A 27,988-nucleotide genomic window follows, 5' to 3' on the forward strand; every position below is an offset into this window, starting at 1 on the left:
AATACAGGCATTTTTACAAATTCTAAAAATCTTCCAGAGTGTACTCCAACAACAAAAAGCAATATGCATGGCAAACAAAATTTGGGTGAAAGCAGTGAGACCTCAGAAGTCTGAATCCCCAACAGTGTCAGGATCATCATCACACCTGATGTTTTCACAAGGTGAAGGACACATAAATCCAGATGCAATCTAAAGGCTGAAGTTACATATGTTAATTCAACTCATCCTAACAGGATTAACAATCCTCTCCAAACAAGCTCCAAGGAAGCATTTATGAAAGCTGCTTCTGTACAGTGACACTTTGTCACATGTTATTAAACATCACTAAAAATGGTCTCCTGTGATGTACAGAAAAATCTCAGCCAAAAGGCAAAAATTCAGATTAAGGGCACTTCTGTTACATTTAGGAAAATGATCAAACATTAAACATGTGCAAAAGGAAAAGACTTTATTTAACACCATATATGATTCAGAAATTTCAAGCACTGAAGACCAGAAAAACAAACTATTTTGCTTTTCCAAATACACCTATATTCAGCATGGAAGCCATTGATTTTTCAGATACGTACACCAGAACTGTGTTTTAGCATCTAGTTACTGCTGATTGCCTTTTCAGCTGCCAATCCTTGTTTGGGTTTCGAGTAATCCCAAGGTCTCCTGTTCTCTGTGTATCCGTAGAGCTTCCGCAGTGCCACGCGCGCAGCCTCCTCCTCTGCAGCCAGCAGTGTTTCACCAGGGCCTTCAGCTAAAATCTTCTTATCACTTGTGGAAAAAAAACAAAGTTACAACCATTTCCATCATGAAACCCTGAGCACTGCCGTGTACTGCTGTGTGAATAAAACACACTGGTTTTTCTCCAGTGAGTGTGAACAGTGATTTCTTTTTACACAATGGAAACATTTCTGTTGGTCTTTCCTGTGAAGGTAAGGAACTGTATATTCAGTAATGGAAACTCAGATCAGAAATATGTCCATTTCCTGGAAGAACATCACTCTGTTCATTTAGGTTCCTAATACAGCACTGATTCTTTACAGCAATCCATTTGTTAGCCCTAATAGAAATATGCAAATTCATTACTCTGGTCAGCTTAAACAGGAACTGAAGTGCTTTTGTCTTTTCTCCTCCCCTGGTAAAGAAGCATTTCAAACTGCTTCAAAAGGACTGACAGAAAAGATCTCTCTGTTACGAATTATGTGCTTATGTCTGACTAACAAACACCTATGGGCACTAAATAGGAGCAGTTCATGAATGGACACCAGGGATTCCAGAAGAGAAACAATCACAGTTCCTTTCTTTTTTATAAGATACATCATAGAAGATACAGAGACCAATGCAAGGTAAAGCAAAACAACTAAGGCAGCCTTCCCATGTGTGTTCATCTGCAGCTCCTTTAGGAAAGCAGCAGTGATGTGGATTCTGTCCTGCCCCACAGGAGCAATGTCATTCCTGGGCACAGGACTGAGACAAGCACTGACCACACCCAACAAATGCACCAGGGACAACTGGCACTTCCTAAAATGTGCATGGACACAGAGACTCTTATGGCCCGGTTTACAGTGCTGCAGATTTTAAACCTTCTCTGGTACTTAAAACAAGTCTCTCTTCCATCCCACCTCCCTTGATGCCCATGCTTGCCTAAGCCCTGGATACAGCTGTGGTCCCTCCAAAGCCATGCAGTTATGCTATTCCCAAAGTTCCTGTGTCAGGTCACTCAGAACACACTCAGGCTCTTTGGTGCACCCCATTTAGCCTTTGGAGCCCTTAATCAGAGACTGCTTATATATCACCACAGCAAGCTATGGCCAATGCTTAAATGGCTCATTTTATATGGAAGTTACTATCAGGTTTCTTTTCTGGAACAACTTGACCAAAAAGCACAAACAGAAAAGTAAAAGACCACCTTCCTTCCTTCCCACTCCTCCAATTAAACCCATGTAACTTTAAATTAACATTGTACTAACCAGTACAACCCAACAAAGTAGAGTGGCAGAACCGTGTTGACTCCCAGCTGCCTGGTAATTCTTGGTTCTGGAGCAGAGATATTCCTCTTGGTCAGTTCTTCCAGTAGTAAGCCCATAGGATTTACAACTTCCCAGATCTCAAACAGGTCTTTCCCAATCAGCTGGGGAATAAAAAAGTCCTAAACAAGAATATTTAGAAGTTACAATTAATGGCTTGAGACTGTGGTGTTCCTAATGAAAATACAGTATGAAGAGATAATAACTGACGATGAATTGCTGAAATGAATGATAGAGCTGCCTCAGTGCCCCATCCCAGTGTTCCGAGTCTCTACGGTTTAGCCACTGACAGACTTGTGCCCGGGACAAACTCAGCCCCAGACCCAGAGAAGGGCCAGCTCCAGCCTGAGGGACGAGCTGTGACAACGCAAGGGAATGTGCAAACCCAGGGGTCATTCACCTGTATGGATCACTCTCCTGTCTGTAAACAGCTCCTTGCTCTTACAGACACCTCTCATTGGTCTTGTATCAGGAAGAACATTTTAACAAACACTTCCCCATTGCAAAACTAAAAAATTAGTCAAAAGGGTTACTGAAACAACAATAGCTGCTAAAACTACTTTGTCACACTGAATTTCAATCACACATTTTTGAATGAAATATCTTCAGGGGCTTGCACTCCTACATGCAAAACCTATGAACTCATCCCTGTTTATATAAAACAGAGTTTTTTTAAAAATTGTAGTTATAGGAAATCTCACACGGACTAAGTTCATTAATCTGACAGTACAGTGCATGGAATATAATGCTTTCCCTTAGCAACTTTCAGCAAATATTAATATCACCATCATAAACCAGAAGTGTATGATTTTATGTACTTGATCAGCCTTCTTAATGAAAAAAAAAAAAACACCAAAATCCCCAGCCCCCAAAACCCCAGCTGACCCCACCAACAGATCTCAGTGTTAAATTGTCTTGTTACAGGTAGGTTGTCAAACTTCTTGTACAGGTGTTGTCAAACTTCTGCCAGCCTCCCTGGATCTCTCCCCATCCAGGTACAAAACAGCATTTAATGAACCTACCCTGACAAAGATCCCGGTTCTCTCAGGCCCGCTGCTTTCCAGCAGGGCTCCTATCACGGCGAGGAACGTCTTCTGCAGCACGTCTGGTGGGGCAGGAAAATCCCTGCAAAGCGCCAGGTCCTGTATGGACAGGTTTTGAGCCACATATGAGACAAGTTCCTGACTGGTAAGAAAATTAACCAGTGCTTCTATGCCCTTTGCAGGTAACTCTGGGTAGGCGCCTTCAAAGCACTGCGCCAGGTAAGCGCGGGCGAAGCTCAGCCCTCGCTCCGCAAGACCGGTATTGTCCTGGAGCTGAAGAGCGACCGCGTCCTTGTCCAGCCCCAGCTGCCGGCGCCTCGCCTCCTCGCTTTCGATGTAGCAGGGGTTAACAAATGCAGTCTTTAGAAGGTCCAAGGCGAAGTCTTCCTGTACCCGGTGGCTGAAGGCCTGGATCTCCGCGTGGTAATCCCAGTTGGGCTTCTCGGACCTGCGGGCGCGGAAAGGTAACCAGCTCAGGAACAGAACGCGCTACCCGCCCCGCGCCTTTGGAAGGGGCACGAGAAATGGAGCTTGAATACCAAACCCAGCATCTAAATCCCTGGGGTCAGACACTGTCGGTTCCGCATCCCCGTCTGCCTGCCCCATTCAACCCGGGCTATGCCAGCCTGTGGAGCTCAACCCATTCTGCTCCGAAGCATTACCAGACAGAGCCTAACCATTCTGATTTTCCCCTTTTCTGGGACCGTCGCACCCCTTCCCGCCGCTCACCGCCGCTGCGGAGGCGCCTGCAGCCGCTGCAGCTCCAGGTACGCCCGGAGCCACCGCTTCTTTTCGGGGGCCGGCGCGGTGCCGAACCCGCTACCGAGCCCCGTGCCCCGCCCGGCCCCGGCCAGCAGCGGCCGCGCCGCCCGAAGGAGCAACCGCGCGGCCATGGCGGTGCGGGCAGGGGCGGCTCCGCCCCGCGGCTTCCGGGCGGAAGCGCTCCCGGCCGGGGCGGCGCAACCGGGCCCGGGCTCTGCGGCCGCCGCCGGGCACCCCCGGCCCCGGGGACACGGGCAAGGGCAGGGGATGGGCAGCTGCAGCGCCGGGGCTCCGGCTTGAGCCCCCGGGGCGTTTCGGGTGAGACCCTCCGGCCGCGGCAGCCCCGCGGTGTGACCGGGCAGCTCGCAGCAGGCCCCGGGACAGCGGCGCTCGCCGAACGTGCCCCCATGGGCGGCCCCTCGGGTGGCGGCGTTTTAAAGTCTTTGAGTTCCGTTCCCAAGTGCAAGACAAAGTCCGGCATTGTGCACTTAAAAGAAGCTTTATTTTTGATTATCGCCTATACAGTTACATCTCTCAGCCCTCATTTGCACCATCAGAGTTCATACAGTACACCTTCAGTGCAAAGGTCATGGTATAAAACTCATGAAAATGCAGAAAATGTGCAAAGCAGGCCTGGCCCTTTTTATCGTCTTTGCTAAAAGACAAAGGCACGCGCTTCAACATTCGCGGTAAGAAAACATGCACAGCAAACGCCCCGATGCAGTCACAGAACACAGTAACCAAAGCTCAGAAAGAACACAGCCACATCTGCCACAGCCCCGTGGGAGAAGCCAAGGGAGCAGGAACAGCAGCCTGTACAGCAGTGCAGCAGCCGCCCGCTGACCCCCCTCTGACTCCACAGCGCAAGAAATGGATGAGAGCCGCATTCCTGCAGCACTTGTACCAAAATCCTCAGGCGTTCTCATGCTGCTGCTCCCGGGATGCCCTGTCCTCGCCAGGGCACTGCGGCACTGCCCATGCCCCGTGTGCAGCCCCGGCACCGCCCTGGGTCCCCAGTGCAGGGACAGCCCTGGCACTGGACCGGGGCCTCTGTGCTACTGGGGGAGCGAGGACAGCACTGAAACAGCCCCCGGCTCCTTCTGCAGCGCTGTGCTTCACCATCTCTTCCTCCCACGGTGCCCCTCTACAGCCCGAAAAGGGTGCAGCACGGGGCTCTGGGTCCCGCCGTGCTCAGGAAGGTTCCCTGTGAAGCAGCGCTGTGGTGTCACTGTCACAGCCGCGCCGGGGACATGAAACCAGGAGCCTGCAGGGAGCTCGCCCAGCACCCCCGCGACAATATCGATCAAACAAGGTGGAGCACGAGGCTGAGCATGGGATGTTTAAACTGACCCCGGGATCAGACCCACCCCAGGCCGGTCCCCATCCCCGCCACACAGCCTGACACCAGCACCACAACCTGCTACGATGGCAGCCTGCACTGGACTGGCACCTGTCCACCTGCTGCTTCGGAGATGTTCAGGCTACTGCAAATACTTCAAAGACTAATAGTTTACATAAAGCCTCACGTGAATTATCTTAAAATTATATTAAACAATGGTTTGGGGTTGGGATTTTGTTTTGAGTTTTATTAAAGATACTACACCAAAATCTTGTACTCCATAATATTTTGATCACTCACAGACTAACTTGCTAAAAATGTAATTTATAGAAAAACATCTGCAAAATTAACCTAAAAAAAATACATATTACACACCTCTGGACAATCTGCATGTTAGCAAAGAATTCCTTTTATTATTGTACCTGAACATGTACTTAAACAAGGAACGTACTCATGAAACAGGACACACTCCTTGGTTATGGCACACCTCAGAACTACCTCGACTAAAGGAAAACTAGTGCAATTGTTTAATTGCATCTAACAACAGAACAATAAAAATGACTTTTTATTCCTTTGTTTTTTGTTTGCTTTTTTTCCCCAAACCCATTCCATCTGCTTCACAACAAAACCCCCAGTGGTTAGTCCTGGAGACCACTCACACTGCATGAAGGAGACTCTCCATGGGCTGGTCCATGTTTACACAGAAGCATGCAAAGGAGGATACTGCAGCATTTGCAATGCAAATCTATTCAATGTTATAACTGAACAAGGTGTCCCTTTAACACTGCTATTCTAGAGCCTTTATCTGTGGTGGAAGTTTCCAGTGTATTCATTAAAAAACAGCATACAATCAGAAACAGAAACGAGGAGTTTTGCAAATTGTTTGTGTTTTCAACTAGTAAATCTTTCTGAGAGCTGTGTCTAGCGCCGAAACCAAAGCCAGCTATTGAGTAGCCAGAAAGCTACAGTAATGGAATACATGATCATTTCCCTCTTAGCACGCTCTTTGTTCTCTTCTTCCAGGAGCTGGAGACGGCGATTAAGTTTGATTATCTAAAAACAAATAAAGGCTTTTAATATTTCATTAAAAGTTGTCACACTTTCTAGAAGCTTCCAAATAACCATGTAAAATTAGTATCTCAAACAAACAGATGTTAAACAGTTGATAATTTGACTTTATGTCTTCAATCAGTAGTGATCAGATCGTGCAGTCCCTATTATTTAGGAACAGAAACAGAGTCAGATTCTCCAGACTCCCAGAATAATACATGATATGTGAGAGCAGTCCAGCAGGGGAATAGAGAGGAGTCTTTGCTTGCCTGTTGTGGGTACCTTTGTAGTCACAGAGAAAACCTCCTCCCCCATTTTACCTCTACAGCTTTGTCCTAACGTTGTCAACTACTGTGTTTTACATACCTGTCTTCTTAAGGAGGCAGCATCTACCACTGTCATGTCATCTGGCGTCCCCTCGAGCGTCGTATCGAAATTGGAGAGACCGTATCTATCAAATGAAGGAGAGGGCTCAGCTGTCTCAGCCATGCAGATCAGCAAGCACCAGATTTTATCAACATTCTAGTAGATTATATTTTGGTGGTGATGGAGACAAGAATTTTTTATTTTTTTTTTGCAGGTGTTACAGAGTTGCATTTCAATAGGTTCCTAACTGCATAAAGCACAAACACATATGAAGTGGGTAAGTGCTTGACTAAATTCGGGTTGATTGCTCTCCACACTTAAAATTCTCCACACAGACAAACTTCCTGCTGACACACAGTTCCCCAAAATACTGTTTCCAGTTTACTGATCCATGAAACCTGAACATTGTCTGACCTAAAGTGCCAAAGTTGCAAGAGACCTGCCAAGAGTAGAAATAACAAGACTTGTGAAGTGTCTTATGCTCAGTACCTACTTCAACATCCCAAGAGGATGCTTACTGAGATTATGAACCTCAGTCACAATAATCTCTATTTTAGACAGAAAATCTGGAAAACAAAGCCCAGTGCAGAGTCACTCACTGTTTGCTGAACTTTGTGCGCATTAGAAAGTTTGTTCCCAGGGCAGTCTCAGTTTTCTGAATGCAGCAAGTCAGAAAAAGCATTATTCCAACTCCAGGACAAGTTGAATAAATACAGAGCATTTATTATCAGTTCGGAAGTGGAAGAGAGTCTACATAGGTTTGTATTTTGATCATCCAAGTGCTAGCTCTTAACCAGATTAATTTCCAACTACTAACACGTAAAGCAGTTCCTGATCCTCCACCTACTCCTGAGCTTCTCACTTTCTGTCTTAAAAAAGAAAGAAGTTTCCAGTATCAGCTCCCCTTGACTTCCTTTCTCATGGGGTCCCATGAACAACTGCTGCAAACAAATGGAGCCAAATAATGTCAAGGCTACTGAATTCCCAACAAATACACCTAAAAGAATGTTAAGCATTTAATGACAGTTATCATCAACTTGAACTTACAAGAATATGAGTAGAATTCCTGGAGCTTGCAGAATGTGCAGAAACTTAAGTGAAGACAACACGTTTGCACTGCAGGCTCTTCCATCACTTTCCTGAAACTTCTGTAGAATGCCCATAACTCAAGCAGCCTCTCTTCTCCAACGAATTGTGTTTCCAGGTATCACTGCCTATCAATACTTTGTTTCTAAGTAAGAACTGCTACAGCACAGCTGTCCCTCACCCTCTCCTGGGAAAGGCAGGGAGGGTCAGCATTTCAGTGAGATGCACAGGCCTCCCTCCCAGCTCACATATAACAGTGTATCACTGCTGCTCCACAACTTCCAAACCATTCCAAGTACTAAATCAAGAAGGTATCAGCAAAAAAAAAACCCCTTGAGGTATCTCTTGGATCATTTCGGTAACTGAATTCCTGAGTTAGAGAAGAATCATCTGTTTGAGTCCAGGTTATATTTAAACACAAATCTAACCCCCATTTCCATGAAAGCACTGAAGTCTAAATGGCAAATGGGAAAAATGGATGTGAAAGGACTATTTTTTCCCCATCATCCCGAGCATGGGATTATGTGTCAATCTTGTGCCCAGGTTCACTGAAATGATGTCAATCCGCCGAGACAACAGCAGTGAAAAGGCCTCCAGCTGCAACCAACAAACAAGCGCAGGCTGACAGCACCTCCAGATTAAGTGAGGTAAGGCCAAGTTTTTCTAGCAAGCTTCCTATTAAATAGCAAATACTTGAGCTATGCAACTCATGCAATATAAGAGCCTTCCCTCAGGCATTAATCTGAGCCAGTGTTCTGCAGCACATTGCGTCTACCAGACAACTGAGATCTGGGCAAGCGTCTTGGATGGGGAAGGAAAAAAGGTCTGAAACGTCTCAAGAGTTGAGAGGCAGCACAAAAATGAGCATTGTGTTTTAAAATAACATCGCTGTAAAGAGGGAAATAGAAATCTGAATTTCAGAATTAGTGGATCATGACTAACAAAAAAATGCTCTTTACCTGGTGTTGTCATGATGAGGGTTAGAGGAAGTGGTAGCAGCTGAACCACCACGTAACATTGGCCTGCAGCAGGATTTGGTAGATTGAAAGCACAAGACAGAAACAGGAAATGACAAACAAAGAGATAAGAGGTAAAACACAAAGAACAAAGGAACATCAAACTATTTCCAGATATAATCTGTTTCAATATAACCTCTATAATTTATTTTGTTGTAAATTGCACTTTTATATTTCTCTAATTCAAATTTAATCAACACTGAATGTTTTTGCAGCTAAGACACATAAGCAAGTTTTTTGATGAAGCAGCTTCATTTACAGAAGAGAAACTATTGGAATAGAAGCTAAGGTGAATATTATCAGCCTTATAAACATGGGAAACTTCAGGTTTAAAAAAAAAAAATTACCCCCAAATCTAAAACCTCACCCAACAATAATAGGAAATCAATCAATGTACTACACATACTTATAAAAGCCCTTCTAATCATCCTCTGCTCCCTGCAGGGAAAGGGGAGATTTGCCTTTCCTGTATTCATCTATGCTAGATGTAATTCAGAAAACTTGGGCTGGCAGCCTAAGGGTCATGTATAGTCTGAAGAGAGGTAGATCTCTCCAGGGAGAAGTGACTACAGGCTTCAAGCAGATGTCTTGAAAATCCTTGCAATTGTTGCTCTTTTTCCCTTTTCTTTCTGGGAAGGGAAGAAGAAAAGGTAGAGCTATTTTAACTTCTGCAACTTTCTAATAGACATAAAGTTTTCAATGAGAAGTTCCTTTATTGCAGTTCACATGTGAGCAGCAGCAGTACCCTCTGACAAGCTGACGCTACGTGTTTCCAGTGCCTCTGGTAATGAGGCATTAGGGTTCCACATCACAGGTGTGCAACAAATTCTGCAGGAGCCCAAGATCTCTTTTCAATCTCTCTCATTTTCTCAAAGCCAACTGGAGATGCTTGCACCATGCATTTAACCCACGTATACTGCAGGCTATAAAGCTGAAGACAAAGAGAATCTAGGTATGAAAATCTTTCCAGCAGGTCTGTGTAATAGGCAGAGCTTTGGTGCCAAGGTGGCTGGAACAATGCTTGTGGCCTGGCCTGAAACCAGCCAGAACCATGCAAAATATCACAGTCACCAGCTTCACTTCAAAAGATCAGGATCTAGGAGCTTTGGCAAACTCTGCTACCTGATAACTATTTACTGGGACCAGGTCCTAGTCCAGTAAGCACTACATGTGCACACCACAATGCTCTCCTCTCTAGCACTCAGGCCAGCATGATGTGCTTTATAAAACAGAAAGGCCAGACTCCAATACATGCAATGTAAAAATATTCCTACCTAAATGTACATGGTCTCAGAGAAAGTTGTCAAAAAAACCCCACTATTCCTTACCAGAGAAATAATTCAGCTGGTCTAAAATCTCCTCTGACAGATGCTGCAACTAAATACTTTGAGACAGTGTAAGAAATCGAGCAAACAGCAGCTATGGATAAGGTCACAGAATTTCTCTGAGAACTTAGGTCACCTGTAACAAACTGGCAGATCTGTGAATGCCAGTGCCAGTATCCAGCAGGTACTTCCCACATCATCTGACACAGGACATTTGGATTCTGTGTAATGAGAACAACAGTCTCAAGTGCTCTCTAAGTTCAGCCTCTATGCTATCTTTTGGCAAAAACAGTTTTACAGCTGTTGTAGAATTAATCAGTCCTAATTCACAGCTACCCTTCCCCAGGAAAGCCACAGGCTTAGGGACAGCTGAGGGCCACAGCAAGGCACAAACCCAGGGCACTGTGGAATCTGTGCAAGTCAGCAACTTAAACTAAAGTCTTTGATCCCACTTCCCAACACAGCAAGGCTGTTAAGAAGCTGCAGGTGATTTCTACCTTTGCTTTACAGTTCACATTTTATTTCATTACAGGTGGACCCAAAAGGAATACCACAATATTGCCCCACCTCTTCTACTTGCTTGGTTTTTTACAGAGAATTTGTTACACAGATCACAGTGGCCTCATAACTGAGAGCCTTACCCCAAAAATTAGCAGCAAGTCTTTTGGTAAATACAGACTGTACAAGTATAATATAGGCAAGCCACTAAATGCCTTTAAAATGGCCTTTAAAAGGCCTTCTAAAAATAAGTGTACATGAGAACTTTGAATTTTCTGGCTACTTATGTCAATTCCATCTTAAACGTTAGTGCATGACCAGAAGAAGCCATAACACCAAGGTCATGTGTAATCCCTGCAAATACAGGAGCAACCTCAGACTTGAAGGGAATGCTCAGGAATACAATTTAATACCAGTGGGAAAACTGGCAGTAAGGCAAGGAGCAACTGAACCTGGTCTGTCTTCTGCTGCTTCCACAGTGAGGATGCACCTAAACACACAGTCTGGGAGGGAAACAACAAGGAATGGACAATTCAAGAACCTGGGTCCAGCTTCCATCATTCCTGTGGCTGTGAAAGGAGGACTGGGGCCAGCACACACTCTTTGTTCAGCAGAGGCAGCAGCCATGTTCAGCTCTGGCTGTCCTTTAAAACACCTCTGCAAGTGTAAGCAAGACCATAAGAATGGGCAGTAGGATAAAGGGATGTGCTCTGGCCATGAGCTGGGTGAGCTCCTGAAGTACAAACAGGACTGGTTGGCTCAAGGTGCCCCCCTTGCCTGTCCCAGTGCTGCCAGCAGTTACTCCAGTACAGCAAAGCTGTCTTTCCCATCTCCTTCACATCTGCACACCCATCTCATTTCCTTCTGAACTACTCTTACCCCAGGCCAGAGTCAAGTGTGGCCCTCATTGATGGTCTTAACGTGCTTCCCATTTTGTTTCTACAATGAAAAATATCATTAACTTTCTAAATATAAAAAATGATCTTATAAAATCTCAGGATATGATTATGTGGATGAAGTTTAGCATTTAAAAAGGACAGTGTCTTTTTAGAAAGGACTATCCTAAAGAAAGGAACTTATAAATTCCCATGCTCCTTCCTCCTAAATAAAATGTACTGACTCAAGAGATGAAGAACAGTTTACATAAAGTACAGATTTCAAAACAAGTCTGTACAGATATGAAATTGTCTCTTTTTCCTGCCACTAAGACATCACTAAAATCTCCTTGAATGCATGGAGGTTTTTGGGGGCTTGTTTGTTTGGCTGGTTTGTTTTCAGATTTTCTTCTGTTGCCTAGAGCATAAAAAGTCAGTCTTTAAAGAACACTAGGGGTAGGCCCTACAGTCATTCCACAGAAATTGAAACAGAAAGATGGTTAGAACTAGAAACCAAAACTGACCTATTGTCCTTGTCCAAGCTGATGGAAATGCAAGAGTAAACAGTGATCATTAAATTGTTGCTCATTTAAATAACCCTTTATGTGAGCAGTGCTGGCATAACTCATTATCTGCAGCAGTACCATCAGCACCTACCGTTAGCAGTTTTAGTAGATTGGAAAATGTTTGGGGGAAAAAAAAAAAAAAAGACAAGCTATAAAACAAGTTAAAAATACTTCCAGTGAGTAACAAACAGCCAGATCTTGTTAGTTTTAAAAGATCTCTTCAAGTATTAACATAAAATGTTAAAATAGGTAAGGCTTTGAGATAGAAAGCACATTACAGAGAGCAAAAGAACAGAGTGCAGGTTTGGAGCAATTTAAAATGAACAATATTTTGCAATCATGCAAGTGGATAATCCAAATTTCACATTCCCACGCCAGCTGTAATGGTGGGTGTCCAACCACCCAGCCACAAAGAATACACTTTCACCTTATTGAAAAGTTCATTATTTTAGCACCTATTTATTCACAGGTGACTAGAAACAGGTTTCCCATTCCTTCTAGGAAGGTTAGTGAGAACACCTCAAAGATCAGCTCAGATTGGGATGAATAATGCAGCTTTTGAAGTATTCAGAATCATAGATTTTTTTTCTGATAATTGAACTAAGTTGAAAGTGTATGTATGTATATGGATATGTTTTCCAAAATCCAAGAAAACACAGGCAAGAACATGCATAAAAGAAGCCAGGAATAAAACCTGTTAGCTTCACTGCAGACTGTGAAAAGGGCTACAGTTCCAATCTATATTTTAACAAGGACTCTTGGCACAAGGTCCATAAGAGCTACTGCTCATAGTATGATTTCTTCTTATCTGGGAGCTTTCATTTGTCAAAACAAATTTATAATTTTAATATTGATAAGGAAAACAACCCCAAACATTGATGCTCAACAGTTGTTAGATAGGCATCAAAATTTTAACAGCTACAGCCCAGATTTCATAGGATTAAATAATTCATTAATTCAGCAACCAACTCACAGTATTTCAAGGGTCTCTATGCAACCAATTTTGTTTGTTTTTCTGAGTCCCAGTTTAAGAACACAAAGGCCAGCAAGACTGGAGTTCTTTACAATTAAGGAATGTTAATATGGGCATTTATATACTGTCAGGTCAGCAACCATGGTGAGCTACAGGAGGTGCCAGTTTGGAAAGTGACTGCAAACACACAGACATTCACAGTAAGATTGGCTTGATAGTCACATTTCATTACCAAAACCACTAGAAAGCAAATAATTTAAACTTCACGCTACACACAGTAAGTGTGTTGCTAAGACATTAGGAGAGGCAGATGGCAAATTTCAAAGAACTTGCAGGCATAGACCATGCTGAAGGACTGCAGGAGAAATAAACAGTCCCTCCCAGAGTTCTCACCAATCATTTCCACTAATTCAACATCCTGGCAAGCCCCAGAGGTCTGAGCTAGCCCTACACTGGAGACTGTGCAACTGTTACCTGAACTTCTGTGCTGGCATACAGCTGACCTTTTGGTAAATGAATATTGCCATTATTAGTTTTTAGGAATGTCTCTATAGTGTTAAACATGCCAGTCTTGGAACACTTCCAAATCCCAAATCCAGACAGTCCAAGGATACACCAGGTGAGCAAAACTCCACTGAAGAGAATGGAAATAACTACACAGGGATTGCCATGAGGCTTGTTCTGATTCATTACTCTCCAAGTGTCAAGTTATCCATAAAATAGACACAGCAATAATCAGAGGAGCAACCAACTCCTAAGTGTCCCCTGCCTTTTTTGCTCTCAGCATACAGGGTGGCCACCATCAGCCACGTGGACAGAATTATTCCATATACCATAATAACATATGTATAACATATATATATAAATATAAACCATAACAGTTTCAAGTCTTGACACATTATCAAAGTAGTCTACAATGCCTTCTAATAGTCTACCCTGTTTCTACACAATTTTTTAATGCTTTATGACATCATCAACCCAATCTTATTGATTTGCACCACTGCTCACCAACAGAAAAGCAGAAAACAAGGCTTGTAAATTTGCAGGCTCATGGTCAAGTATTAATTGCAGAATACACTGATAATATCAGAACAGCACAACCCCTTGCAGCCACAGGCTAACCCTTCCTATCTAGATTTTTATTTGGAAGGAAACCAAAACAATCTTAGATTTGAAACAGAAGCATTTTGAAATGTGAATTTTGGACATTTAAATTGCTTATGAATAGTGAAAGCAAAGGAAAGCAAAAGCAAATAATTTCATCTCATCATTGTGTAAACAGAAACCAAACTCCACTAAAAAGGAGCAAAGAAAAACAAAGCAGCAGAAGCTGGCAGAATCAGTGACAACCAATCACCTGTGGTTTTCATCCAGCACATCCAAGACCTGCTGGTAAGCCCTACGAGTGGAAGACTGGATAAACGACAAAATGCCACGAGCAGAGTAAAGATTAATTCCATCTTCAGGTAACATATTGGGAGGACAGACACGAGCCTGTTGCAGTGATGGGGTCACACTGTTCGTACAAGCACAGTTAATGAAGAGAGAAATACTAGAGTCAGATTTTAAATGAAAAAAAGCTTTTCAGATAGACACCATTCCAAAATGCTTATCGCTCACTTTTGGTTTACCCTTCTCCCACCTCTGTAAAGTAACAGTCCCAAATTTGACTAGCGTGGGGATTATGAGCTGCATTTACACATGTTCATCAGAAACAAACACAGGTAGTAATAAGGACACAGTTTTGCTGTTCTACAAATAAGTCCTAGAAAGTGCTTGTACAGCAAGCTCTGCACCTGCTGAAGTCAGTGTTCAAGTCCCCACTGACACCAATGAAAGGAGTGTTTTTACAAGCACTGGCATTTTAAGAAAATCCCACACATCGTCTCTTTTCAAAACATAAGCCTTTTTCAGTAAGGAGAATCTCACAAAATCCCTTCAACAAATTTTTTTGGAAGCTGTGATCAAGACAGTATTTTGATTTGCACATGAACGAGTTCAAATGCAAACTGCAACAAATTCCAGAAACAGTATAAAATTCACATCCCAGTGACAACAAGTTACATGATATAACTTGTTGACTATGAAGAAAAACAGTGTTTAAAATATGCAGTACTGGACTTCAAACATATCAGAGAGAAAATAATTTTGATAAACTGCCTAGGATTTGCTTATGTTTCTTCACATTCAAAGTGACTACTCACTTTTCCTGCACACAGCAAGACTCTTTGTTTTTTTAATCCGGAAATTTTATTAGAGGTGAGTTGCTTTTTTAATAGGAATTAATTAGTCTTAACTTAATTGTAAATATTAACACACATGCAAACCAAGTGCAAGCCACTGTACCCTCTGAATCCTGGGTTAGTTTTCATCCCTAGATTAGCACCCATAATTCAGTGCATTTCCTTGACACTTGTGCTTTGCTACAACAGCTTTGGATTTAAAATGTCAGTCTTTTTGATCTTGTCATTTTAATAAAACATTAATGCAACTTGGAAGTTGGTTTGATATATGGCTAATCTCTAGCTGGGTCAGAATTCTGTGGCTACTCTTACTTTGAACAGAGCTGCTCTGCACATGGCTGTCAGCAAGATCACAAAACTGAGTAGGACTGAGAGTTCCACTGACCAGACTGAATCAAAGAATGTGACATGAATGTCATCTCACCCACAGCAGAGCTCAGGCATCCTGGGCTTCAAGGGACATTCACAGACTGCAGCAGCTGGGGCTTGGCTGGTACTGGTCATGGTTTGGTACCTCAAGGGCAGGTATCTTTTTAGGCTGCCAAAGACTACATTTCAATAAATATCTGGTTGCTTCCTTACAGCTTTTATTGTTCTCCCACACTTGTAGAATCTACCTTTCTTCTATATTTATGATGACTTCTACTTTGTAATCAGTAATAGTGGTCACATCCTCACATTTTTCTTCAGAATTGCACTAGAAATGCCAATATTCAGCAGAAAAAGATCAAGCAGCAGGGGCAAATTGAAAATAATTCAACTCAAATGAATTTATCAGAATTTTTACTCCTTGTGGATTTGCTGGATTGAGGCAAACGAAGGAAGAGTTAATGCCTGAACTCACAGTATGTTTTACATTAAAACTACTCTTTCCTGTACATCACTTCAGAGACGTACACAATAGGGTGAAAGACAAAACAAACAAACAAAAAAAAAAGGTAGCAAATAATATTTAAACATACTGCAACACAGAAAATGTTGTGGAATTCCTGTTGCCCAGAATAGTATTACTATAAATACTACAGTAATGACATCTGCATACAAAGACTTCTGTATATACTAAAAAGATGCTAAAAAATTTAAAAGGAAAAAAAAAAAGAAAAATCCCAGTTGTAACTAAAATTGCACAGAATTCTCTAGAGTTAAGTTATACATGTTGATTAAATTCAAAGTTATATAATAAGGAAAAATTAAAAAATGAGACTAATTCTATGAAGGGCACAAAGGCCATGACAGGGGGTAGAGAGAGAAGAAAAAAATTTTTTCTTCTATTTTCCCTTTTCAGGAAATTTGAATTTGAAATTGCTGTCCTGTAAACACCTGGCAATCTTTTGGACTATGTCAGAGACCATGGAGAAGAAATATTATGAAGCAATGACCTGATACACAAATCAGCCCAGGTAACATAAGAAACATAAATCTCTGCTGTAAGGAAATTTTCTAATATGGAGTATGAGTACTTATCATTAGACATTGTGGCTATCCCCCTTCCCTCCTCCATTCATAGTGCAATGGTCTTAGTTGCAGGTATAATTTGTTTCTCATCTCTGAAAATAATTCTTATATACAGTGTCAGCCACTTATTTTATTCCTCCCTGGTTACAGACCCTAGTCATTTCCAGAGCTTGGAACCAAGTCAAACAAGACGGAATGACAGACATTACTATGAAAGAACACAGTCCCATTTTGGTATATGCAGCTTTTATCTTAGGAGTAATCTCTCCTAAACCTCCTCAAAGCATTTGTGGTGTACACAGGCTTTATTTCAGGTATTTCTCTGAGTTGTAGTTCTGGTAGGATCAAATGAGAGGTAAACAGATTTAACTAATTAAGGTTACTTTAAATTCAAGCACAAAAACAGACGTGCACATCATCACCTTCTCCTCCATGACTTGCACGAGGAACAGAATTTCTCAAACTGTGAAACTGAACTCTTTACAAAGATGTGTTTTCTAAGGAAAAGGCTGGAGCAAAAAGAAAATTAAGTGTTGCCCACTTTTCCATGTACATTTGGTGGTTTGGTGATTTCCAGTACAGATGGAATCCTTGCATTCGGCACTGGCTGTCAATAACAAACAAAAAGCTTTGTTTCTCCAGCTATTCAAAACTAGCCACAAAAAAAACCATCAAAACAATTAAAGTTATTTTGAAATTTAATTGTCTCTTTCTTTGGCTGTCAGGTGTTTTTCCTTATGCTCTTTGCAGAGGAAAACAATCTGGCCAAGTTTGAGAAACCCTGGAGCAAAATTACAAACCACACATTCAGTGTAGCTGTTTCAAATTTTATATTCTAGACTACGGGTACTTAGAATATTAGTACTGCATAGAGCTACAGAATTAAACACACTCTTGTTTTTCATATACCAGGTAACGTTCAGGCTTACGTGCAATCCTTAGTCGAAAGAGGTGACTGGAACCGTGGCATTTTATTTCTTGGGACAGTATCTGATCTGTGCCACCTTGAATAATAATTGTGATCTCTTAAGTAAGCATCCATAGAAATAGAAGAATTGTAATTTAGAGAGTTATTTGCTACGCAGACAGTTATTGTACCAGCAGGTACTTGTTAGTCCCAGGATTTCTAAGAGCATTAGAAAATTACTGACTTTAGTGAAGCCCAGCTGCCAAAAAAATCCTCAGAACTGTCTCTGCATGCAATTGGATGACAAGAAGAGAAAGACAATGGAGGAGAAATCACTATTTGTGCATGTAAAGAACACTGTGATAGGGAGCCCAGCCAACTCTCACTTGCACAATCTATTCCAGAACGTTTAATTTTGTCACTTTCTAAGTCAAACACTGGAATTTCACACAGTAAGTCTGAATATTTTGTCCAAGGAGGACAACAGTGTCCTAGACTAAAACTTGAGAAGTGCAGTCATATTTTGAAAAACAATGGTTTTCAAAGGTAGTGCTCCAAGCACCTCTTCAATCTTCATCACAGCATATGAGCAGCCCATGTGGACTTCCTTTTCTATTTGAAGATGTGAACCAAACCAAAGCACAAAAACAAAGAGCTGATTTTTGTCAAGGTAGAGCACCATAGCATTTGGTAGTGCAGAAGTAAGCTATTTTTTCAGCCAACAACACTGGATATAAGAACTTTAGGAGCAGCTAGTTTCTTGTATTTTTTGTAATTAACTGTAAAATTAGTATTTCCAGATGGTAAAGGAATTTCAAGGTGATATGAAGCAACAGCTGCACAATTAAATTTTCTGTACTGCAAAGAATAGGTTTGCATGAAACCTGTCTTCTTTTCTTGCAGTTTACACCATATGTTGTGAGGGCTTAAACTGTGAGGAAACAAGGACCAAGAGTTTACTTTTTTCACCAAGTACAGAAGGCCTGGTCTTCCTGTATTTGTGGGAGCCACACAGGTTCCACTGTGACCATGGTGTTTTTACAATCTGAATTCCTAGCACATTCTCCTGAGAGCTACCCAGATACAAAGTCACATTCTCCACCTGGAGAGTGACAAAATCCAGATGAGGGAGAACTGTCAGACTCAGCATCAGAGCATTCATATTGAATCAGAAGAAGCAATTATGACAGAAGGAAGCCATTTCTAGGAACCTCTGTGATTTCAAAGCAGATGATCTAACACTAGACACAGCACAACTTCTGTCATAAGAAAACAAGCACCTGGGAGGACAAGAGAAAAATGAAGTTCCACTAAAATACATCATTTGCAGGTCAGAAGTGCAGAATACTGCAGTGAAGAAGGATATCTTCCACATGGGCAGTAGAGAATACAGATCAGAAGGCTCAATATCATCTAACTGTTATTTATCTCATAAGCCAGAGAAGAGATCTTGGATCAGTCAAAAAGATACAATAGAAAGCACTTGGCATTGGAATTATGATTTATTTGACAGAATTTATCAAGCACTAGCATGGGCACCAAGTGAGGAAAACTGATCTCCAGCTGTGTCATAATTTCCTGGCTTTTGTAAATGACAACTGACTCATGCCAGCTGCCAGTTATATTTTTCTTGATTACAGCCTTTTTAAATTTACAGGATTCCAGGTGCTTATTGTATTACTAAGCCTCTGAAGGACTGATAGTAGATTAAAATACTGTGACAGCAAATAACATTCAGACAATGCAAACCCAGTAATTCTACATATAACTGTTGAGTGACAGCAAAGCACATGGGTGAATTTTACAGATTTAGGATTTTCAGATTCAAGAAGGCCAGAAGTGTGAGAAATCTGACAGGAACTACATGCAGAGCTGATGTTACTATTTTCTCAGATTGCTGGCATGGCCCATGACTTTTGGAAGACTAAAGTAACAGAGGAATCAAGTGTAAAGCAATTTAAAGCAATTTCAAGAAATTCCAAGAATTTCTTTACCGTCTGGTTTTTTTTTCCATTTTTTTTGAAGTGACTTCTATTTAAGTGCAATACATCAAAGACTGGCAAAGCAGAGCTGGTAGCATGAAAGGAAGAAATACTTCCACAGAAAACTCCCATCACATGAAGACCGTGGTACTCCAGCATGTACTGTGTCCAAACCACCAGATAGGTAAGAGAAAGCCATTCTGAAGTGACATTATTGTGTGTCCAGTCCAATGGGACATTACTGGATACCACAGTATCCAGTACTGTGACACCACAAGGAACTTGGACAGCAAGGAGGCTGATAGAACACCCAGAGACTGAGCTGATCAGGAGCTTAAAGATGGGAATCTAAGTTTTACCAGCTCAGTAAATGCGTGTGACTCTGCAGAACTGAGCACCTAGATATGTGCAATCTATAAACCTGTATGAACCAAAAGTCTGATCAAATAAGAAGGGGAAGATATGAAACAATATTTCCATGAATATCTGGAAAAGAAGGAGAAGTATAACATGTCTAGAACGTGCATCAGAGTACATTTCACTTTAGCCAAATTAACAGGTAGTACACATAGTACCTCCTAGTGCCCCTGATGTAAACAGAAGGAAACAGGCATTTCTAGGGCATAATTCACTTGATCTACTTTAGACTAAAAATAGGTAGACCCTAAGTAGGTTATGCACTTGTTTCCCTCTAGTTACTGAAAATTTATTTTGATGGTGATTTAGCAATAGTGTTATACAATCTACTTTGGGACAGATGAATCCCATCTTTTCAAATCTTAAATCTAAAGCCTTTCCTAAGGCAAGTATTCCTTATGGCAGCTGTATTAAAACTCAGATATAAAAGATTATTAAGTCTTATATTGCAAAACTATAACTATTTCCAGGTGGTAAGATGCTGTGACTCGGAATAAGCCATGATTAGTCCAAGACTATCATATCTAATAAAATCTTACAGACATGTGTGTCTTCAGAAGGCACCCTAAGAACTGCTACCTTGGATGGTAACAATAGGTGAAGTTTCCAATTCTAAATCTTCCTTGCTACTTTAGTCAGAAAAGATTAAGATATATATACTCATGGATTCTAATACATGAAGCACAGTGACACCACAGAAAAAACTACTTATTCTAATATTTATGAGGAAATAAAAGTACTTCTCCTATGAATGAAAATTATTGTAATATTAACAGAACATTTTGATGCAAAAAGAACTCCATTTCCTGAAAATTCAGGGGGAAAAATATTACACCGACTCAGAAACTGAAAAATCTCCTAAAAATAACAATTCCTGGTAGCTGGTGAAACCAGCTGTGAGCTCACAAACACTTCCACCCATCCACTGTGCAAGAAGTCACCGCCCTAAACGAAACCCATAGAAAAGGAAGAAAAAGGCTGGCGTTACAATAGTTAAAATGATGCTCTTGCCACAACATACAAAACATTAGTCGGGAAAAGCCAAGGAGGAGGAGGTGAGAAAGAAGGGAAGCGTGCCGCAGGCTGCACTCACACGGAGTCGGTGCGGGCCAGCTGCCCGTTGTGCCGCGGGGCGTTCTCGCTCATGGAGCGCTCCCTCTTCAGCCTTCCCACCGAGCGCACCTGCAGCACGGAGCAAAGCACACATAAAACCCAGGGAGTTCCAGGACACAGCACTGTGCAGGCTGCTTTGTCAGGCACGTCTGCCCTCAGATACAAGGGCACATTTTCATGGGTTTCACAGTGATTAGGAGGGAAACAACTGACGACTGACCTGATGCTGGTACATGTAAAATCAATCTCCAAATTTACTGCAGTCCTGTTGTTACCTATCTGCGTGACCTGATGTCAAAATTATGAACCAACAGAACTTTGAATATTCTCTGGAGATACTCAAAGCCCTCTGGGCACAATCCTGAGTAACATGCTCTAGGACGACCCTGCTGAGGGAAGCTGGACTAGATCACCTCCAGTGGTCCCTTCCAGCCTTACCCATTCTGGGATTACTTCCTATCACCAGAGAGAAATATATTTCTATTGTTTTTATAAGTCTACAGAATATGCAGCTTCATAAATAACTTTCAATTTTTAAAGTGTCAGTTGCCATTATTCATCTGGATCCCAATGTTACACCATTCTTTGAAGTTGTTTTCGTCAGAGTTTTGTTAAAACTCATTAAGTCTGTGTGGTGTTTATATCATCTGGCTATGAAGTCCAGGAGTTAACCACATTATACATTATAATGTATAACTATATACATTACAAGAATTTTATATTTTTCTGATACTCTATAAATTAAAAAAAATACCCTTGCAGCTTTCTCTTCATCACAAGGATTTTTTTGTTAGAAGTATGTTGAGTAGTTCTAATTATGACTTTATTTTTTTGTAAGTAGTGAGTAAGCTTGCTGAGCATGGCAATCGCAGGCCATCTGCCACTTCAAAGTCTAAACAGAACTACTATAGCACTAATAAAAATATTTTTATATTTTCCCAACATATGTCAGTACCAAGTTGATCTGTACCACAGTAGAGAAATCACTGGTCATTTCACTTTCTTTAGTACAATGCTTCTCATCTAAGGTAAAAACCAAAATAAGTACTGGCCTCTTCACTTTGAGGTGTCTGCTGTGGAGGTTTTTCTAGGTCCAAAAAATCTAGCGGTCGATCACTAAGAGAAATAACACGGGGAGGAGTTTTCAATGCCAGTGGTTTGAATGGAGTAGACTGAAGAATGTCAAGGTCTGCTGGTCTGGAAAATGGAATGTCTTCACTATTACCTGCAAGAACATCAGTTGTCAATAGAAAGCAAATTGTTCTGAGGCCTGAAGGCCAGCGCTTAGTCTAAAAGGACATCACAGCAGTAACTTCTCCTGCCTATGCCAAATGATGAAGTATAACCTTCTTTAACAGGTCTTGTATGCTAAAAACTACTGTTAAAGTGCTCATAAAGACCACATTGGCATTTATTTGAGCAGTTTCTCTGAGGACAATGATCCTGAGTGACCCTGAACCACATCAAACCATTATGCAAGTGAGAGCACTCAAGAAACAGTCCTATCAGTGGTGTCTTTGACTGGGGACACCAAAGCATAAAATACATGCATGTCACACATTTTGCAAACTCTTAGACCTTTAGCAGTTCTGTATCTGTCAGATGCATCTGTCTGTAAGGCCCATAACCACAAATACTAAAGTAATATGATACAGTCCACACATAACAGATTCTTAGCAAAATTAGCATTCTGATTAAAATCAAACACTTTTTGCATGACAAATATAAAGTACATCCCCCAAATTTGCTATAGTTACTCTAGCTTACAGTTAACTACTAAAAATCAGGTGTAAATCGATAAACAGTAATTTTTTTTCTCCAAAAATAACATAGTAAGATGAAACATCAGCAATTAAACCTTCTGTTCATAATTAATTCATCAGCTGTTTCCATTATAAGCTACACCAAAACTATTCATGAAACAGTTTCACTTTAAAAAACTTCCCAAGTTAAAGAGCTTTAACTCTTAAAACGCCAGAAAACATTTTACAGGTTGGTTTGTGGTTTTTTTTTTTAATATAATGACACATCAGTATATATTTTTTTCCATCCAGAAATCTGGGGAACTAATTTAAGATTTCACCTGCACTGGGATGCAGACATACCTGCCACTACAATCCTCTCTGGAACCTGCATAGTCACGCTGGCATTTGGAAATCCTTCCTGGCTGTCTTTGTCCAGGTCGGAGTTCTGAGGAGCCACCTTGAGTTTCTCGGGGACCCTCATGCGCTGGCTGATGCCCTCGGTGTACTCCATCTCGTACTGCAGCCGGTTCATCTCGGCCATCTCGGCAGCGGGGGACGGGAACGCGGCCCCGCTCATCCTGCCGAGGGAAAGCACAGCCCTGAGCCCCACAGCAACCCCAGCGGGAAGGAGACGCCTCGTTAGCACTGCCAGGGAAGTGGCACATCCTAGCCGAAGAGCCTTATTTAAAGGAACAAACTACGCAGCAGTCAAACTCATAGGAAGTGTAGTCACAAAGCGCTGAGAGGCGCAGGCAATGAAAGAACAAAGTGGTACTGCAGACAATGCTCAAGTTGAGCCGTGACAAACAAAATAAACCAAAACAAACTGACCCAGAAATTCTGCAGGTAAGGTACTACTCCTGCACTGGCTGGCAGAAATAGAAACATAAACAAACATATCAAAGAATCGGTAGGATTGACAGGAAATCTATTCAGGATTGGTGAGAAACTGAAATTATTGATTTGCATTTACATAAATCCAGTATACTGGTGGTGGGGAAAATGGCTGAAGTCTCACAAAACTACGTGTTGAGGCAGGGGAGTGACAGAACAGACCCAGCCTGGGCAGCAGGCTCCTGCTCACTGTCAGCCACCCAGATCTTACCCCATCTTACAGGGACAGAGTTCCCTATCAACAGCCTGTCAAATCAGCTTAAAAATTGGGAATATTCATAACCCTTCCCAAGTGCAGCAATTCTTTAAACTTCTCACATCTATATTTTTCTGTAAATTAGCATCTTACTCTTATGGAACTGATACAAGATGAAGAGGAGAGAGAACAAGACTTTATTTAAACTTGAAACAGTTTGCCAATACTTTATATATACATTTTCCTAGAAAAGGAGTGGGATTTCAAATGAAGCAGTGGAGGAGTTTCCTAGAAACTGGGCTGTGAGAAACTTACTAATGCAATGGCTGGGAGTTGTGTCAAAGACCAAGGTAACTGGGAGTTTGCAGTTACACTGAGGGTCGAGAGAAAAAGAAATCCTAGAGCTGTGCCTGGGGGTGGCTGGAAAGCGACCTCAGACAGCTGGGAGAAGTTGATTACCAGGGCAGTGGCCAGTGGGCCTTGCTGATGGCTCAGACCCAGATAATGCTAATGGGCTGGGTTGAGAGACACCCTGCAGCTGCATTTGGACAGGGCCTGGAAAGGGGCTCCCAGAGGAAACACTGAGCTGTGAGAATTGGTTGTGGGAAACTTTTCATCCAGGCAATGGCTGGGGGACTTGTCAACAGCTCAAACTGAGATTAAGTTTTTTAGGGTGAGATTAGGAAAACAAAGTTTCTATACATATACGACATGTAAATATAGCTTTCCTGGCCAACCTGCCTATGTGAAGCATGACTTACTCTAGCACAAAATCTTTGAGTGGTGTTGCTTAAGTAGGTCCCTAAATGAAATAACCCATCCTGGCAAAAAGGCAGGGTTTGCCGCTAAAATTGCAACTACATTCCTTTGCTATTTTTGGCAGCAAGGCCGGGTCCGCTGCTGCACGTGCACTTTGCTGAGCTGAACGTGCAGAACTCAGAGAGCAAAAGGCCTCAGTGCAGAGCAGCCACCAGGCAGGTGAGACAGCCCAGGAGCCTTCCCTCCCACCAAGCAATACTGATCAATAAAACCCTGAGTAACCTTCAGACAATGGACAGAGGCACAGAGAGGATCTGGATCGTGTAACACACGAATGCACACACGCTGACTATACCCAAGAAGCAATCACCTGGCAGTCCATCCTCCCAGCCTCAGTGCTATTTGCAAGGTTTTCTATTTCCACAGATCAAACTAAGTACCTCAGTAATCTCCAAGTGTCATTGTAGCACAGTAGGAGAACAAGTGATCAGGGAGCAAGCAAAAAGGCCACTGCGTAATCTTAAAAAAAGGTCTATGTAATCTTTATAAAAATGCGTTTTAAACAAAATATTTGAAGTGCTGCACATTTAATCCACCTGTACTAATTCTCACTGTTTGTATCAAGTGAAAGAATGCGAAACAACCCAGTTAATTAGGAATAAGCACTTTATATCAGTCCAAGAGACACTTAAGCATCTGCCACTTCAAGAATTTTAACCTTTTCACATGGAGTTTTTTCATCCCCACCTTTGATTTTGCAAACTAGATTTGTCCCTCTTGCAAGACATTGTCTAGATCAGCCATTGACATAAATAAAAGACACAGCCTTCTGAGATTTCTACACTCCAGAAGGGGTTTTCATTTTAAACATTGTCTGTGATCAGTAAAGCATTTCCCGATCTCATAAAAATAATAATGTCAAGAGAGAGTCCAATTTTTAAGAACCTACAGTACAAGAGTACTGACTAGCAACAGTTTCAAACACACTTATTGCTCACGTGTGACAAAAAGTGCTTCCCTGCTTGCTTACTCTCATTTTGAAACACCTGGCTGGCTCCAGTTTTAGTGATCAAGTATCCCTGCCCTGCAGCAGTGTTTGCACCACAGCTTCCCCACAGCCTGGTGTGGCTTTTGGGCACAAGTCTGCTTGCACAACAACTGCTTTCCAGCTGCAAGGCAAAACCTACACAAAACCAGACAGTGGTAGAAAGTATTTATAAACTAAATAGCACTGCGTGGGTTTAGCAGCACTTGCCAAGGACCTACAGATGCAATACCTCGGTATGTTCCTACTCTTTGTCTACTTCATGTTACTGTGAACTGGATTTGTTGCCAGAGTGATTTCAATTTTTACTCCTTTTTACAAGAGAACAGCGAAACTAGAAACAGTGAGATCTCATGAACACATAAAACATTTTAACAAAGCTTCTGAACGAACCAAAGTTATGTGTTCTGCAATGTCCTTGTTACACAAAGCATTTTACAGAAAGCATTAATAATATATAAGGACATTGAGGATTACAAAATTTATATTTACAGAACTAAGTGCCTCTTAAAGAGGCATAATAGAAGTCTGAGAACTGCAAGACAATAAAAATCCAATCACAATTACAGGACGAATACACAGAACAGCCAAGGTACAAACGAGCATCAACAGCATTTAATGAAAAAAAGGAAGGAAGGAAGGAGGAAATCCAGAGGATGATAATGAAAGAGGAAAAAAAAGGTTATAGAAAATGAGTTACATGTTCAGAAAGACATAGGAGTACCTCCCTCTCCTAAACAAGAGCAGAAGACATGAAGCAATGCATACAAATGTGAGGGATGACTGTTTGGCAGCATTTTGGCTGTAATCAGACATTGGCCATATCGGTGCTGCAACCCCTAACGTTCTGCACAGTGCGGAGCCCAAGATACAAGACCATGAGCTCTGGTAACATTATAGCTCTGTCACCACTGAGCTCAGAGGAGGGTTTACAACCATACCGAACAAATTGTAGCTTCTCCAGCTCCATTACTGTTTGTTCCTGATATGGCTATTTCACTGATCCTCTGTTCATGTGCACACAGGCTACAAAGTGTTCCCTTGGCAAGCCTGCAGATACCCTTGGACAAGTAAAAGGGGAAGAGGAAGACTCAGAGTGAAGTTAAGGATGCAAATTAAGGACCCAAAGGACCCTGTTCTGGGGCCCAAGAACTGAATACAGATCAGAAAGGCCCTGAACTAACAAAGCAGAAACAGAACAGTCTGAGGGAGAGGAGCACCAGACGGAGGCTAAACACGGAAAGGTGTTCTGCAAAGTACAGTTATAGGTGCTGAACTCACACAATACACCGGTGCCTCTCCTTAGCGCTGGGATGACATCAACAAAATGTTCCTAATACACACGAGCAAGGCTATATGATCACAAAACACTAAAGGCTGCATTCTTTCAGGTTCGTTTTACTCCAGGAGAATGTTTTGACACGTAATAGTTTTAAATTTGTTTTTTTAATAAGAAAAAAGATACTCCAGAACGTTAGAAGGAAAACGTCACTCCGACAACCATTTTTCTGGAACACCCAACTACTCGCTGCGCTGTGGCGGCATTCAAAGCGCTCGGAAACAGAGAGGGTGCAGGCGCTTCCTCCCCTTTAGGGAGGGTCGGCACGGCGGGCCAGCCGATAGCGGCCGGGGGAACCGGGGAGCTCGCGGCCTCGGCCCCCGGGCGGGCGGAGCCCCCGGCACCGGCGGCTGTCCCGCTGCCGAACGCCCCTACGGCAGCGACCCCGGCAGAGGGGCACAGCCCGAGGGGCCCCGGGCCGGGGCAGGGGGCGGTGCTGGCAGCCGGGAACCGAGACGGGAGCTGAAGGAGCCGGGGCTGAGCGGACACGCGGAGAGGGGAAACACGGACTGAAGGGGCTGTGGCTGCGAGCGCGGCGAAGGGCCGGCTGCGGCCCCCCGGAGCAGGCCGAGCCCTCCCAGCGGAACTCGGGCCGCTGCGGCCAGGCCCCGGCGGCCCGTACTCACCCGGTGCGGCGAGAGGAAGCCGGGGAGCGCTGCCAGGCCGGAGCGCGTCAGGCACCCCGGCACCGCGCCGCGCTCCGCGGGTCAGCCGCCAAACGCAGCCTGCGCGTCCCCATCGGGCTTCCGTAAGGGCCGCGCGTCACGTGGCTGCAGGCAGGCGGAAGCTGCTCTCGCCGGTGCCTGACGTATGAGGGAGCCGGGGGCAGCCATCTTTACTGAGGGCAGGCTCGCTCTGCGCAGGCGCGTTGGGGTTCCCGTCAAGGTGACCCGCAGCGCGGCCCCGCCAGGCGAGGCGGAGCGGCCCGGCCCAGCCCAGCCCAGCCCAGCCCAGCCCAGCCCAGCCCAGCCCAGCC

The 27,988-nt window shown here is 42.8% G+C and overlaps 2 protein-coding genes across 9 annotated transcripts; both read right to left on the bottom strand.

Annotated features, from left to right (window-relative positions):
• Positions 1–433: 433 nt before the first annotated feature.
• On the bottom strand, positions 434–3,954 carry MRPL44 (mitochondrial ribosomal protein L44). Its single transcript, XM_062499340.1, has 4 exons — positions 3,791–3,954; positions 3,041–3,509; positions 1,962–2,140; positions 434–762 (listed from the first exon to the last, which is right to left on the bottom strand). Exons 1-4 carry the CDS (start codon positions 3,952–3,954, stop codon positions 591–593), a joined length of 984 nt encoding a protein of 327 aa, XP_062355324.1. The 3' UTR covers positions 434–590.
• A 1,595-nt stretch (positions 3,955–5,549) lies between these two features.
• Positions 5,550–27,772, bottom strand: MFF (mitochondrial fission factor). 8 transcript variants are annotated; one of them, XM_062499269.1, is made up of 9 exons: positions 27,639–27,772; positions 23,140–23,357; positions 22,087–22,259; positions 21,015–21,103; positions 17,545–17,619; positions 14,275–14,433; positions 8,624–8,686; positions 6,579–6,663; positions 5,550–6,215 (listed from the first exon to the last, which is right to left on the bottom strand). In XM_062499269.1, exons 2-9 carry the CDS (start codon positions 23,354–23,356, stop codon positions 6,084–6,086), a joined length of 993 nt encoding a protein of 330 aa, XP_062355253.1. In that variant the 5' UTR covers position 23,357; positions 27,639–27,772; the 3' UTR covers positions 5,550–6,083. The 8 variants fall into 8 exon arrangements, 7 of the variants coding, with proteins under 7 accessions (XP_062355253.1, XP_062355256.1, XP_062355254.1 ...); XM_062499272.1 differs by lacking the exon at positions 17,545–17,619; XM_062499270.1 differs by lacking the exon at positions 8,624–8,686.
• Positions 27,773–27,988: the final 216 nt, after the last annotated feature.

The sequence above is a fragment of the Cinclus cinclus genome, chromosome 10, assembly GCF_963662255.1.
Source record: "Cinclus cinclus chromosome 10, bCinCin1.1, whole genome shotgun sequence".
Lineage (NCBI taxonomy): Eukaryota > Metazoa > Chordata > Aves > Passeriformes > Cinclidae > Cinclus > Cinclus cinclus.